This window comes from Rutidosis leptorrhynchoides, chromosome 3, assembly GCF_046630445.1.
Source record: "Rutidosis leptorrhynchoides isolate AG116_Rl617_1_P2 chromosome 3, CSIRO_AGI_Rlap_v1, whole genome shotgun sequence".
Lineage (NCBI taxonomy): Eukaryota > Viridiplantae > Streptophyta > Magnoliopsida > Asterales > Asteraceae > Rutidosis > Rutidosis leptorrhynchoides.
Genome location: NC_092335.1, coordinates 321,393,072 through 321,409,466, shown reverse-complemented (window position 1 = coordinate 321,409,466; position 16,395 = coordinate 321,393,072). Strand labels below are relative to the sequence as shown.

Below are 16,395 nucleotides of genomic sequence, written 5' to 3'. Positions count from 1 at the left end.
ATGACACCAATGAGTCCTTGGCTACTGGTCAAGATACTAACATCCCTAATGTCACAAATATTGAACCTCCTAAACCCCTCTCAACCCTCCAACCAAACTCCCCGATAAATTTTATGCCCGCTCCAAACGACACACAACAAACAAACTCCGATCCATTCGAGCTTGATGCACTACTTTTTTCCGACAAGGTTATAGCTAAAAAGAAAAAAAGCGTCAACATCGGCACCAATCGCACCAATATTTCAACTCACACGTCCAACACCTTTAAAAGGGTTAGCAGAGATGATACTTCTAAAATCCCCCACGACCCCTCCCATGGCACTGAAAAAATTAGGCCAAGGTCCAATATGCTCTACATTAAACATCTTGCGAGAAGCGGACAAAAACTAAGAATCTCACACTTGGCTAAACGTTGTAAACCCTCATCTATGGTTGGTGGTAATACATCACATTCTACTAGAGGGAACTCTAATGAACCGCTACGTGTCAAAAGCATCAATAAAGCAGGATCCTCCACTAGTAGCAGCTTGGATACGAACGAATTGAAAATGTATCGGGATCCGACGTAACATCCATTGATTCCATCATCCGTTTCCATCGTTTTTTTGTAAGTTTTTCTATCATGTGTACGATTTCTTTAAATATTCGGGGGATTGGGCAAACGGGTAAAATAAGCTGGCTCAAACGAATTTGTAATAATGAAAGACCATCGATTTTAGGACTCCAAGAAACCAAATGCGGGCAATCTAGTGAAAACACCATTGAATCTTTCTGGGGTAATTCCGATTTTAAATTCGTCCAAAAGGATTCGGTTGGTGCATCCGGTGGTATCCTAACTATTTGGGATACCAATATCTTCTCGTTTAAATATGCTATCGAGGGTGAATTTTTCTTAGCAATTTGTGAATCATGGGCGGGATATGACTCAGATATTGCTCTCATTAATGTATACGGCCCTCACTCCAGCTCAAAAAAACGAAGATTCTGGATTGAACTTACATCTCTCACCAACTCCCTCACCATCCCTCTTATTATTTTTGGTGACTTTAACGAAGTCCGAAATAAAACAGAACGTATGAACTCAGAATATAACCAACATTGGGCAGATAACTTTAATAATTTCATTAATAACGCAGGCTTAATTGATCTTCCTCTAGGGGGTAAAAGATTTACAAGAATATGTGAGAAAACAATGAAATTTAGTAAATTAGATCGTTTTCTTGTCTCCGATAGCATATTTACACTTTGGCCTAACACATCTTCCAAAACTCTCGATCGTGATCTCTCTGATCATTGTCCCATCGTCCTAAGAAACAATTCATTTGATTCCGGCCCTAAACCTATACGCTTGTTTGACACATGGCTAAACCTTAAAGATGCCGACACCATCATAGAAAGGGCTTGGTCGATCCCTCTCTCTGGTAATAGACCTGATTGCATCTTCCGTAATAAATTAAAAAATGTCAAAATTGAACTTAAAAAACATAGCGCACAACTTGATAACATTGATTCACAAATCCGCGAGCATCAAACCGAATGTAATAACTGGGAACATATTGCGGAAACCAGACCATTACTCGAATCGGAAAAACAAAAATGGATTGAAGAAAAAATGCAACACATTGTTAAAGAAAAAAAGAAAACTAATATGCTTAAACAAAAATCACGAATTAAATGGGCACTCGAGGGTGATGAAAACTCAAAATACTTCCACAACTACATTAAGCGTAGAACAAGTAAAAATAATATCCATGGTTTGTCAATAAACGGTACATGGTCCGAAGATCCTACCCTTATAAAACAAGAAGCATTCTCATATTTTAACAACCTCTTTAAATCCAAACATCTTCGTGATGAATGCCCATTCGATAATGTTCCACACCTCGATTATATCACCTCCTTGGACAATTAAATATTAGAATCTAAATTCAGCGAGAAAGAAATATGGGAAGCCATATCTAATTGTGATAGCTCAAAAGCACCTGGCCCAGACGGTTTCAATATGAAATTCTTTAAAAAGCACTGGGAACTGATCAAAAACGACCTCATAAAATCTCTAGATTGGTTCTGGGATAATTCGGAAATATCCAAAGGATGTAACGCCTCTTTCTTCACCTTAATCCCGAAAAAACCTAACCCTATCGGTCTTAACGAATATCGCCCAATTTGCCTAATAGGTAGCTATTACAAAATTCTCACGAAAATTCTCTCTAACCGTCTTGCCAAAGTCATTCATAAAGTCATAGGTTCCGAACAAACCGCCTTCCTCAAGGGCCGCAACATCTTAGATAGTGTATTAATTGCTAATGAAATAATCGATGAATTAAAACGCAAAAAATAAAAAGGCCTAATTTTCAAAGTTGATTTCGAAAAGGCATTCGATTGCATTGAATGGGATTTTCTCTTTAATACCATGCGCTTCATGGGCTTTGGCCCAAAATGGATTAGCTTCATTCGAGCATGCCTTTCATCATCATCCATCTCCATACTAATCAACGGCTCACCCACCAGAGAATTCGCCCCTGAAAGGGGAATTCGACAAGGTGATCCCATATCGCCGTTTCTTTTTATCATCGTCGCTGAAGGTCTTAATATTCTCGTCAAAAGAGCACTATCCAATGGTCACCTGCAAGGTTTAAAAATTGGCCATGACAACCTTGTCATCACACATCTCCAATATGCGGACGATACAATTTTTTTTGGTGAGTGGAATAAAAGAAATGCCAAATATATTTCTAAACTCCTAAAGTGCTTCGAAAACATTTCAGGCCTCAAAGTCAACTTTCGCAAAAGCAAACTTTATGGTATCGGAACATCCATCACTGAAACTGAACTAATGGCTAGTTACATTAACTGCTCTGCGGGTTCTACCCCGTTTTCTTACCTCGGCCTCCCTATTGGTGTACCCACAGCCCACGCATCTTCTTGGCAACCAATTGTCGAAAAATTCGACAAGAGACTCTCAGATTGGGCTGCCAAATCTATCTCCTTCGGGGGTCGCCTTACGATCATCAAATCCATTCTTAGTAGCATTCCGTTATACTACTTCTCATTATTCCATGCACCTACCGCTATCCTTAAGGTACTTGAATCTAAAAGACGTAAATTTTTCTGGGGCGGTTCTTCAAATGATAACAAAATTAATTGGATTAAATGGGATCAGATTATCTTACCATACGAAAATGGGGGTTTAAACGTGGGGTCTCTTTTTGCTAAAAACATATCACTTCTTTGTAAATGGTGGTGGCGGTTCAAAAATGAACATAATGCTTTGTGGGTAAAAATTATAAAAAGTATTTATGGGCCGGGGGGGGGGGGGGGGGGGGGGGGGTTGGATACTAATGTTTTATGCAGGAATATTTCAGGTCGCACCATTTGGAAAGAGATTATTAAGGCGGGAAAAGCTGCGGACAAATTAGGAACTCACTTCACAACATCAATTTCAAAGCGCATCGGCAATGGCACATCGATTAGTTTCTGGCATGACATATGGATCGGATCCGAAAACCTCAAATCTCTTTTCCATAGACTATTCATGTTGGAATCTCAAAAAGAAGCAACTGTTGCCGACAGAATATCGTATGTTAATTCCAATTCAATTGGAATCTGGGATTGGTCCCGTCCACCCAGCGGCCGGGCATTGGACGAACTGACAGAACTCAATAATTTAATATCATCCGTGTGTATTACAGATCGCCCTGATGCATGGAAATTTTCCCTTGACGCCTCCGGCATATTCACTACATCATCATTATCAAATCTGATCAATGCACTCAAATACGGTGTTCATTCTCGAAACATAGCACTACCCCGCAACAAATTCGTTCCACAAAAGGTTTTCATATTTACATGGAGGGTCATACAGCTAAAGATACCTGTTAGAAGTGAACTAGATAAAAAAGGAATTGATTTACACACCATTCTATGTCCCTTATGCGACCATCATATCGAAACCATTGAACACGCGTTGATTACTTGCCCTAAGGTTTCTTTAATCTGGACACAAATACTTGATTGGTGGAACCAAAATAACTCTTCAATTTTCGATATCAACGGGGCCATCATCTCCGATCAAGGTTTCCCACATAACGCCGTTGGATCCTCTATATGGCAAGCTACTAAATGGATAGCGTGCTATATTATATGGAAACATAGAAACCTAAAAGTCTTCTCAAATAAAATGTGGAACCCTGCTATGCTTATCTCCGAAATTCAAACTCAAAGCTATAGCTGGATCTCAATCCGATCACGGAAGAAAAATCCTATTGAATGGCACCAATGGCTCCTGAACCCTTCTTTTTACACGGCACCACCTCCAAATCGCATGGGAATTGGTTAATTCGACTCTACAAAAATCGGGTAGTGTCCGAAGTTCCTTGTTAGCTTATGTGGGTAGATTAAATGGGTTGGTGTTTTGTCAACTTTGTCTCCGCTTGATCGATACGGTTGCATCCTCCTTCCCCGCTTGTCTCTTTCAAGTTCGTTCCCTCATTTTGCTAAGAAGGCTTCGTCGCTCCCGACTTTTACTTTATTGTTTATATTCCAATATTTCCAATTGTTCCGATATTGTTCATATCATGTATAGTTTTATAGTTTGAATGTAGGGTGTTGTAACGATACATTGGCATATATTATAATAATACTTTTTGCTTTTAAAAAAAAAATAAAATAAAATTTTTTTTGACTGTTTTTATAATTATTTGTAGAGAATAAAATTCTCAGGTCCTACAACCGACTTGAAAATACATAATTGAAAGATCTTAACTCACGCATGGCAATGGCAACGCGAAATTGGTCACGATCACTATTTTCTGTAATTCTCCATCCCTAACTAACCTCAAACCTTATACTAATTTATGATTATAAATTTTTTATGATGATTATAGATTTTTTTGTTATGTTTCATCCACTTCTTCTCTAGTTCCTTACAAACCCTAGTCTAGTTTACACTGGTTTTATTTTTTTTACTACAATTTTATTACAGAAAACCAAAATAACCCTAATTGATTCAGCATACACTTGATCTTATACGTTTTCGTAGGAACTTAGCATATTTCGAGTCCCTTTTCAAACGAAATAAGCATTTTTATTTTAGTGTTTTGATTGATGCAGTTTAGTAACCATCTTTTCTGCAGGTGGGGCCCCTATATTTTTAACTGTTTATGCTTTATAGTTGGAATGAATGAATATATAAAATTCTTGCTAAATTATAGTAACTTGTAAAAGGTTGAATTTTTATGTTGTCAAATGTTTCCATCAGATAATCGACTGACATAATGCACAAATTGCATTTGTTTTTTTTTTTTTTTTTTTTGCATTTCAAATTCATTATTTAGATTTGAATATTACTTATTGAAATAATTGATTTGTGATACTATTCATATCCAGACGTTGCTTATCGTTTGAATGATTTGATTTCGTGATATCTAATTCTAAAGATTTGCATTTGTCTTCCAATTTTATTGTAATATCATTAGAAGCTGTAGTTTAGTCACATGGTTTAATCAATCAAAATAGCTCTAGTATGCAGTACTGATTCACTCCAATATGAAAAATGCAGTCTTTGAATAATGCAAATGAAGTTGTTCATTCAGCTATCAAAACAACGATACCGTTTCAAGGCTCTGTTAGGTATGTACGGACATTGGTCCCCAATTCAAAACCACCGACCCAGAAAGATGTCAATCTTTTATCTGAATTTTTTGATAGAAGGTAAGTTAAGATGCCAACAGATTTGATATTTCTATTATAAGGTTGTAATTTATGGTATGTATGAGTTTTTTACCCACTTTAGTTACTTAAAGTTCCCAACTTTTTGCAGCAAGAATCTTGTTGTTTTGACTGGAGCTGGGATAAGTACAGAGTGTGGGATTCCTGATTACAGAAGGTAAATCATTGGCCCATTTGAATAGGGGTGGCAATTATAACCCATTTGCCTGTGAATGGGTCGATTTGGGTTCTTTTTTTTTTATTTAACAGGTCAAATTGTTAAATGAAATAAAACACTGTAAATAAAACAGGTGAAATGGGTCGAATAGGTGAAAGCCACTAACGTGTTTTTAATGCATTAAATCTTCTATAAATCGTTTTATGATAATATTATTATTCTTTAATAAATAAATTAAAGTTTGTTTATTGTGTTGGCACACTGATTACAATTTTGTAGTTTCTCCCATCTGAATGCAGTTGGCAATTATTATATCCCATTTTCCTATGAATATGTCGATTCGGGTTATGTTTTTTCCTTAAAAGGTCAAATTGTTAAATGAAAATAAAGAATGTAAATAAAACGGGTCAAATGGGTCGAATAGGTTGAAAGCCACTAACGTGTTTCTAATGCATAAAATCTTCTAAATCATTTTATCAAGATATTATTATTTTTTTAATAATTTAAGTTTGTTTATTGTATTGGCACACTGGTTAAAATTTTGTAGTTTCTCCCATCTGAATGCAGGTGGCAATTATAACCGATTTGCCTGTGAATAGGTTGATTTGGGTTATGTTTTTTTCGTAACAGGTCAAATTGTTAGATGAAAAAAATACTGCAAATAAAACGGGTAAAATGGGTCAAATTGGGAAAAGCCACTAACGTGTTTTTAATGCATAAAATCTTTTAAATCATTTTATCAAAATATTATTATTATTTTAATAATTTAAATTTGTTTATTGTATTGGCACACTAATTTGGATTGAAAAAGGTTTTTACAACAAGTGTTTGAGGTCAACCCATCTCGAAAATACCAATATTGCCCATTTGGACCCATCAACTGACTCACCCATTTTGCAACCTCTAATATATTGGATTCATAAATGGATATATTAGCAATGCTTTCTATAGATTGTACAGACGTACTTAAATCAAATTCATTCAGTCCCATAATAATATTTTATTTTTAATTTTATTTTTCCATAACTCTGCAGTCCAGGTGGAGCTTACAATACCGGTTACAAACCAATGATTCATCAGGTGAAATATTATTTGAATTTTTCTAGTTAATTATTTATCGATTTTAATGTGTAACTTATTATACTTTCGCAATTTATAAATATTTTTTCATTTAATCCATTATATTGTAACTTGCTTATATGTGCAGGAATTTATGGGTTCTAGTCGTGTGCGAAGTCGGTATTGGGCTAAACACTATGAAAGCTGGAAAAAATTCTCTGAGGCTAAGCCGGGTCCCGCTCATACTGCATTAGCAACTTTAGAAAAAGCTAACCGAATCAGCTTTATGATGACGCAAAACATTGACAGGTCAGCTTTTCTCCCAATTAATGTTTCTAATTACATGGTTTTATTAAGTCTTATAATTGAGACCTGAACGTTATTTCTTGTTATAGGTTGCACCATCAAGCTGGTAGTAAACCACTCGAGTTACATGGGACTATGCATGATGTTACTTGTGTAAAATGTGACCTTTCGATTTCGCGAAAAAAGTTTCAGGACCAAGTGAATTCACTAAATCCAACGGTCAGAACGTTTAAACTTATGTGTTCTATCTATTTTTGTTTTTTTACTTGCAATTTCACAAATCTCAATATTTGATAATGATGGACGTTTCTTGATATAGATTATCACAATCACAATTTTTACATGAGAGTAATAAATAATGAATTTTTCACTCTTAGTCCTATACCTGGCAAACGGGCGGTTTGGGTAACGGGTCAAAACGGCTTTGGGTTGAAATGGGTCAAACGAATCAGATTTTCAAACGGGTCCAAATGGATCATGTTGGATAACGGGTCAAAATGTTTATATATTTTAATATGACTTTTTAGTGCAGTGGGCCAAAGCTATAGAAAGTCTTGCTACTAGAAAAAATTCAGATGATAGTTTAGGGTTGAAGAAGAGTCCTAATGGTGATATCGAAATCGATGAAAATTTTTGGGAATCAAAACTCCAAATACCATCTTGCTCGCGATGTAATGGAATTCTAAAACCCAAAGTAAGCGTTTTTTTTTTTGTTTTTTTTTTTTTTAAGTATCCAATAATATCTCCATTTTAATTTATAATGATGTGTAAATATTACTGTCTCTCTGTTTTGAAGGTTGTATTTTTTGGTGATAATATTCCAAAGCATATAATTACTAGATCTATTAAAGCTGCTGAAGAGTGTGACGCTTTTCTTGTTCTTGGTTCATCGCTTACGGTCGTTCACCCTTTTCAACTTCTTAGGTATAAATATTTTTATTTTTTTTGTCACACGAAAAATTCAATTTAATTTATTTAAATGAGAAATTGTTATTGATTTGTACAGAGACGCTCACGATGCTGGTGCTGCTACAGCGATTGTAAATATAGGCAAAACGGAAGCTGACCGTTTTGTTGATTTGAAAATTGATGCACAAGTAGGAAAGGTCTGTTTTACCAGAATTTTATTTATTTATTTATTTATTTTTTTTGCATTTATTTGAATTCTGATTGTATTTGACTCTTGATGCAGATATTGCAACGAGTGATTGAAGAAATATGTGTTCCTGCTACTCAAGAGTATGATCAGGATGAAATATGCAAATAGATTGGTGCATATTGAGAACCTAAAATTAGTCAATATTTACTTATTTAGATGGATTTTATTGTTTGTGTGTTGCTTACCAGATTGGTGAAATAACATTCTTTTGACTAGTTTGAGCTACTGGAGGTGTCTTTGTAGGATCAATTTATGTGATGTTAACTGCATGGAAAGTGCGTTTATTAGACCACTCAAATTTATATATTATTGGATGTATAACGAATTCACTTGCAAGTTCTTCGAGAGAAGATAAAATGATACGAACTCATGATATGTCTTAATTTACATATTAACTAATACACAAAAGTTATTAATAGTATCAGCGGCATTTTCGACTTTTCACTTTTTTTCTTTTTTTTTCTTTTTTAATTTTAACTAAATTTCATTTTACCAACAAAGATCTCCACACTTTTTTTAAAATTTCAAATCGACCCCCCAAACAGGGGGTGAAGTGTCAAATAATCATTTTCATAAAAAATTTAAAATAAACTCCACCCAAATATTCAACGGGTCATATCTTCTCGCTCGCAACGAGTTAAATTTTTCCGACATCATCGTTAAACTCGAAATAATTTTAGGAACACAATGTCACTAGCTATACGCAAAACGGACGCTTTTTAAAAAACGCTAAATATTTGGGGTACTTTTCATACACGTTGATTTTGCGTTAAATTTTTAAAAGTCGACAATTCCATAGCGAAACGCGGAGATGCACATATATTGTTAATTTAAAATAACATTTAAATCTCTCACGGGTTATACCTTTTAGTTCGACTCGAGTTGCGCTTCAACGACATCATCGTTAGCCACAAAATAATTTTACTAAACGCAATAAAATACATTAAAAATCGAACCCCCGGCGCGAAGCGAGGGTTCAATAACTAGTTAAGACTATTTATATCATTAGCCTCCATTTGTCTTTTACAGTTTTCTTTTGTTGAGTTTTTAACCATATACAAGCTCATCCAGAAAATGTAAAATGATCATTGTATGCATCATAGGACTACCAATAAGTAGTTTTTAATCAACTAATCAATTCCCTATAAAATTCACAATTTGAGAAGAAATATTGTATGCATCTACAGGCAAAGTTGCAACTAAACAAGCAACGCCAAATTGAGACTAGTTTCTGATGAATTTGATGGGGAAAAAAAAAAATCTATCGAAAGTGCAGTTGACTATCAACTGTAAATTGGAAAAAACTCTGTAGTGAGTGTAGCTCAATGGACTCCAACTACTTCACATTAGAGCATTTTCAATCATGATACATTTCTTCAAATTAACACATTGCCACATCAGCTTCATATCACCATTTTCTTCCTATCACCAACCCATCACATATCACTCCCAACCATCACACCTTTCATCAACCACTATGAATTAATCAATTAAATCATATTACAAAATTAAATGCATATTGGACAAGTTAATAAAGCAAAATGATTCGTGCCGGTTTCTGCTTGGAATGGACGAAATGAATGGCAAAACAGAATTGGCAAATGATTAACATGAGATTGGCAGTGTGCATGAAATTGGCTGAACTTTGGCACTCCCATTGGGAGTGCTCTTAGCAACGTCTTTAATCTTATTAACAAAGACAGATTGTCTTCTTCGATGTGCTCGAATATCATTTCCAGGTGCCTTTTGTATGTTGCAGCTCTCTTCTCAATTGCCAACTGCTTTGTATTAACCTTCCAGAATAAAAAATACCTTCTGTAATTATCTCGATTACAACTGAATTTGATCATCTAATTTTACAAACTAAAGGTTCCAACTGTTGGTGGTCATTCGTGATGGTACTTCCAAGCATTTAAAATGAGAACACGTAAATTTAAGATGCATTTTATTGACAAGGGGTCAAATGTAAAATCGTGTGCATCTTTTGTTTGGATTTCCTGAAAAAAATCGTCCGGTCTCTTTTATTAAAAACTTATAAAGTGTTTGAATACTACAGTACATTTCATATTGTTCTCCTTCCAAAATCATCATTTGTAAACAAATAAAACTAATGTGTTCATCTTCTTCATCTTAATCAGAAGAGTATGTATTTTGTTTAATGTAGTTTTTATTTTAATTTTTGGGACTTCCATTTAATTTACTTTAATGTATCTATAAATAAATGTTGATGATTTTTATTGCATGCATTTTGTTTAGATTTTGTTAACCTTATTTGTTATCATCTATGTTAATTATTAGTTGAACACAGTTTTTACACAATGCAACCACTGAACCACCCTTTGTGCTCTAAATACTTGTCAAGTAGTGCCCCCCCACTACACTACAAGTGCTCTCAACCAAACTCATATGTCAGTTACTAAAAACTTATAAATCAAAGTCATTCGGATAAATTGTTTCGGTTTTGTCAGTAAACTTTGTTACTCGCCTCTAACTGGGGCTATGATAACGTTACGAAACATTCATTGTTAAAAAAAGGTGATCTATATATACCACATAATATAAACATAAAGCCATTTAGTGTAACATCTCCAAAACAAAAGCCAACACATAAATGAACACACTATACATTGAACATCAATCTCAAAATATACATGAAGGAACTCACCAGTCACTAAATTAAACTCTCATCCCAACTACAACTAATAATCGTTCAAAGGAACTATAAAAAGCGCAAAGATGATTATAAGGAGATCCAAAAGAAAACCGTTGCACCCTGCACATTCACGTTTCATTATAAGAACAGGGACCATCAACTTTTTTACATCTTCATTTGGGCTTCCGGTTTCAGTTTTTTCACTAAACGGAATAAATTAACCAATTTACCTAACTATTGGTCCACAAGATGCTCCCTTTCGTCATAAGGAAGGGCGTTCAATACTTATAATTAATGGAAAACATTTTTAAAGTGTGGTAAAATTGTTTTTATACAGGATTTTCTTTGCACTTTGTATATAAAGTTTTTTATATTCAAACTAAGTGATCTTCGGGTCACAAAAGAGTAACCTGGACAATATAAATAAACTACTATTTACACTCTTGAAAGAAAGAATACGCACCAATATATACCGTATCCGATGTTGGGAGTGCTGGCAATGACATCTCTGACAAAAGTGATAGGTAAATGTTAGAATATGAATAGATCATATAACATGTAAAATGAAACTCACTGCCCCTTGCGTCCACGGAGATTCACCAAGCACCAGTCAGCTCGCTTAGCGAGTTGGATCACACGGCCCGCCCGAAGGGAACCAAAATATAAAATAAAACCCAGTGCTACTCTTCTTAATAAGATGCTTAAGAATGTTACATACACAAGGCTGTAAAAGTCGCTAGTCGGGGGCGAGTGGGATAGTACCTTGAAGGCACAAAATGGGACGAGCCATGGACAAGTCCAGTGTTGAACAACGTTGACTTTGAGTGATAAAAAAAGTAAACATATATATCTTACATGTATACATAAAAAATGCAAGTATTTCGAATATAGATTTACGCCACAAAATCTAATTTTAAAGAATATAAAACTTTGACCAACTTGACATCGGCCGACTCAGACCCGAGTCAGCCCGACGCAGACCGACTTTGACCGGACTTTTTAGCGTTGACCCACTTATTGGGCGAAACAAGACAAATTAGTCCCCAAACAGATGTATCGGCCGACTCAACCGACATTTACAATAGTGTATGTACATATAAAAAACATTTTGCGAAACTGTTACCCCTTTGATCTAGCAATGAAAGTATGAAACATAACTCGAATTGAATCAACCACAACTAAAGACAATACATGGGTTTGGTTAATAGATTACCAGGAGCACAAAGAGAAAAGGATGTCAAAGATGTTGACGAAGGCCATGGAGCAGCAATATTGTCACTTAAGTCGCACGTAAAACTGAACCCACTTGAATTATCATACACCACGTCTGCAGGCAAGCTTCTTAGCAGACACCCTAAACACACATCAAAAAAACATAAATCGTTATAGGGTAAAACAAGATATGATTTCTCTTATTGACGTTTAAAAATTCCCCACATAAACGTCTCGATTTCATAAAGCAAGTAACAAGCCAAAAACACTTGCATGTTAATGATGTAAAATAGAAGCAGAATAAAATAATACCTTCTTCTCCATAAGCTACTTCAGCACCAAAAATCATACCCGAACACAAAAAACAAACTATAATTAAATGATTTCCAAATAACATATATATAATCATCAAATGCAATACAACAAAGTTCAAAAAAATGTCAATTTTGACCAATTTTTGTAATAAAATAGGTCTACTAACTGTTTAAAAAACTAATTACTTATAATATTTGAAAAAGTGAATACAAAAATGTTTGCAGGTTGGTTCAATACTTATTGAAGTTAGTCACCTTGGAGACTAAAATCTTTCAAGTCAACATCACAAAGCTCATAAATGTCTGTTAGTACTCCGCCTTTACGTAACATGGACCCCAAAAATGACGCACATATTATTGCCTGTCGGTTCGTAATTAACATTTGCCTTTGTACTCCTGCAATGTATGAATTCAATGAACTACAACACGAAGGACTTGGTGCAGCCACATTTCGACAAGATTTTATCACCTCTACTGGCTCCTTAAACTCCAAAGGGCAAACTGCAACCAATTTTTTTTTTTATTTTATCAATTCATATAAATACCAAATAATATATTATGAGATATACATCAACTAACAAAAGAAATCCCTTAAGATTGATACTAATACCGACATAAACAAGATCACCAGAGGTAACAAAATTCCGACGACATACATTAGAATGTGTCAATTCGGGTTGCGCTTAGTAATATGGTTACTGGTCAAATGGGCTGAACATTTGTGTGGATACCTCCTAGATCACATTAATTCAAAGATTCAGATTATTACTGTAACATTATTACTGTGTACAATAAGGAGTAATGAGTCAACCCCAGTTGACTGGTCTATAAAAGATTTACCTGTCTAAACCCTAGGTCAACTTAGACCATCCCCCAACCCGTTTGACCTTTTGAGGTAATGTTGTGACATCAGCAAAATTACCTTTGTTAACTTTACAAGCAGATAATATTCTAAAAGAAGAATCTGCAGCTTCCGATGGAAGTTTCCTTGAAAGCCATGAATAAACAACCCCTTTACAATCACTTAACACATCAATATTACTTAATAATCCCGTTTCCATATTCTCACCAACTACCGATTGCGATGAAGAAATTTGAAACGCGGCCTCCATAATTGTCGGTTGACAAACCGATCTACAACACTCTTTAAGAGGATCAATTACACTACAAGCCTCCAATAATTTACTCGTGTTTACTATTTTCTCAAACGTATGTATATCCTTCACAGGACACGAACCACCCGTTAAATTCGATGATTTAAACGAACACATTTGTGGGACCGAACTGTTTGCACCTTTACTTGCTAATACTTCAACCATATCTGAGAAACAATCATCAGCGGTGGTGTTTTGTAGTACTAAACTATCGGTATTATTACTAAAATGCCCCTGGAATATGTGAAGTGAACTAGCAAATTGTGGGCAACATATAACGTTTCCTACAAGTGGTGCTAAAAGCAATGAACAATCGGATGCGGTTTTTTCCATGATATCTGAAATGGAAGAGAAGTTAAACGGGCATCGACCCGTTAAGACGGGTTTGTATGTTTTAGGAAAGGTTGGATACATCGGTGGCAAGTTCTTTTCGGGAAAAGGGTAAGTTGGTAAAGCTGAAGGTGAAATTTCAATAGGTTGGAAGATTCCGGAACTAGGAAGGCTAACGAGTTGAGATGTAGGAGGAAGCTTTTCAGCAATTATATACAAAAATTTGGATAATGAGATCGTTAACAGAAAAAGGCGAAGGCCTGATGGACCTGCAATCAGATAGTAATAGTAATAGTAATATTTGTTAAAACAAAACAACAATACCCAATCCTGTCAACTTGGATTGCAGAAATCGGAATTACACGGCGAGTACTCATTTTTTGCAACTAGAGGAGTACTCGGTCAAACTTGGTCAAACTCGGGGTTACTTGGAAAATCGGTCAAAATTCGGAATTACTTGGAGTATCTGTCAAAATTGATCAAAACTCAGTCAAAGTCAAACTTGGTCAACATCCGAGTACTCCCTGAGTTGCCGAGTAGTCCAAACCATGTTGAGATAATCTGATGAATGCTAGTGTGCTCGACAACTTCCAACTATGTTGAGATAGTTCGTATGCAACACGAAAAATTGTGAATTACAAATTGGATATAATGAATAAGATACCTTTAAAAAAAGTAGCACCCTTGACACAATCCATAACTTAATTACCCCTTTGGCCTCATGAATACAGCATTAATGTTTTATCGCTGTTAACGGAAAATTCAAATCCAGGTAAGAGACAAGTAATTATACCTGTAACGGGCATGAAATAAATCCAACTTAAATATGAATCAAGAAAAAAGTAGCACCCTTGACACAATCCATAGTTTAACTACCATCATTTGCAGTTCTTAATTTATTCTACTATGAAGCATATAAAATATCCACAAGATAATACTTGCTAATTGTACTCCATGGACTTCAGAATTAAATTTCCTAAATTATCATATTCCAGGTCTTCATTGAACCACAGCAGGTCTATTACTTGTAAATTTAATCAAGATTTCAAAGATGCTTTTGGAAAAAAGTGAAAACCCTTTGTTACATAACATCTAAACCTTGGGTCAGTTACAAGTACCACAAACCATCTATGTACCAACTATAAACAGCATCAGGTTGAGCTATGTATAAATTTATTCAGATTAAAATTAAAGATCTCCATTTCATGTTTCTAAACAAATTTTGCATCTTAATATTTAGTACCTTTCTGTTTTAGCTAAAAAGTAAAATAATTTTTTTCAATATTATTATTATAATGTTTTCTTTTTTTTGCAGTGTTGGTGGCATTATTGAACCTAGAAATAGAAATCTAGAATCTTAATCTTAAATAATAAGCTACCAAACAAACAAGATACTACAAGTTAAAAATAATATCATATCATAAATCATAAATAGATAACTGAAATCAGCTAAGTTAAGCAAGCTAATAATAACATGTTGAAACACTTACCTGAAAGTGTTAACAGGATAAACTGTGATCTGAACAGATTTGCAACAAATGGTACAGTACAAGTGATTAGAGTATACAAGATCCTTTGTCATTTATTTTACAATAAACAATACATTTACGGCTAATTTGGTTGAATTGATGTTTAGTAGATAAAGAAGATGAAATCAGACATTGATTTCATTTAGGATGTTCTTATGGATTATTAGTGATATATAAATTGAAAATGAAACCCTAAATTTATTGAAGTGTGCGAGTGTGAAAAAAAGTGCTTGGAAAGGGGAGTGATGATTGGCCGGTTAGTGTGTAAGAGTAAAGAGTAACAACCGGTGGGTTAATGTTGAAAAGCAATTGATGTATGGCCGACTTGTAATTTAGGCCGTATTTTTTTTATTTCTAAAAAAACATGTTATGTTATAATAATAATAATAATAATATAGATATGGATAGTCAATTTTGGTGTATACATATAGTCAATTTTGGTACACAAAGTATGTATTTTTATATTGAGATTTTAGGCTATAAATACTCATGAATGCAAGCATTAAACTTGCACCATTTCTCACACTTACAAAGTGTTTCTTTCTTTCTCTCCATTATCATCTTTGTTCTTACACTTCATTATTAGTATTCTAAATCAAGAATCAAATCACTAAAGGTAGTTATAAGCCTACTGAATTATAACATCAAGAATCAAACCACTAAAGGTAGTTATAAGCCTACTGAATTATAACACGTTATCAGCACGATAATCTTAATACTAAATATGGTTGGCTCTGCCACCAAAATGATATATGGTCGGTTATACCACCAAAATGATATATGGTCGGTTAT

At 34.6% G+C, this 16,395-nt stretch overlaps 2 protein-coding genes across 3 annotated transcripts; one reads left to right on the top strand and one right to left on the bottom strand.

Moving 5' to 3' along the window:
* The first annotated feature begins 4,709 nt into the window (after positions 1-4,709).
* On the top strand, positions 4,710-8,732 carry LOC139897473 (NAD-dependent protein deacylase SRT2-like). Its single transcript, XM_071880171.1, has 10 exons — positions 4,710-4,813; positions 5,561-5,712; positions 5,822-5,887; positions 6,922-6,967; positions 7,095-7,255; positions 7,342-7,471; positions 7,785-7,946; positions 8,049-8,176; positions 8,259-8,358; positions 8,445-8,732. The coding sequence occupies exons 1-10, from the start codon at positions 4,772-4,774 to the stop codon at positions 8,517-8,519; spliced, it is 1,062 nt and encodes a 353-aa protein (XP_071736272.1). The 5' UTR covers positions 4,710-4,771; the 3' UTR covers positions 8,520-8,732.
* Positions 8,733-10,938: 2,206 nt separating this feature from the next.
* Positions 10,939-15,851, bottom strand: LOC139897472 (uncharacterized GPI-anchored protein At1g61900-like). Of its 2 annotated transcripts, none has more exons than XM_071880169.1 (8): positions 15,565-15,851; positions 14,739-14,867; positions 13,513-14,343; positions 12,846-13,091; positions 12,589-12,606; positions 12,278-12,418; positions 11,528-11,572; positions 10,939-11,184 (listed from the first exon to the last, which is right to left on the bottom strand). In XM_071880169.1, exons 2-8 carry the CDS (start codon positions 14,770-14,772, stop codon positions 11,111-11,113), a joined length of 1,389 nt encoding a protein of 462 aa, XP_071736270.1. In that variant the 5' UTR covers positions 14,773-14,867; positions 15,565-15,851; the 3' UTR covers positions 10,939-11,110. The 2 variants fall into 2 exon arrangements, with proteins under 2 accessions (XP_071736270.1, XP_071736271.1); XM_071880170.1 differs by having other exon boundaries at positions 12,589-12,603.
* Between the last annotated feature and the right edge of the window lie 544 nt (positions 15,852-16,395).

Coding starts and splice junctions, on each gene's coding strand:
- LOC139897472 (XM_071880169.1), bottom strand. CDS start 14,772: ATGGATTGTGTCAAGGGTGCTACTTTTTTTAAAG. Junction 13,092..13,512: donor TGCTTGTAAAGTTAACAAAG/GTAATTTTGCTG, acceptor AATTGGTTGCAG/TTTGCCCTTTGGAGTTTAAG. Junction 11,573..12,277: donor CTTTTCTCTTTGTGCTCCTG/GTAATCTATTAA, acceptor CACTTTTGTCAG/AGATGTCATTGCCAGCACTC.
- LOC139897473 (XM_071880171.1), top strand. CDS start 4,772: ATGGCAATGGCAACGCGAAATTGGTCACGATCACTATTTTCT. Junction 7,256..7,341: donor ATGACGCAAAACATTGACAG/GTCAGCTTTTCT, acceptor TTCTTGTTATAG/GTTGCACCATCAAGCTGGTA. Junction 8,177..8,258: donor CACCCTTTTCAACTTCTTAG/GTATAAATATTT, acceptor TGATTTGTACAG/AGACGCTCACGATGCTGGTG.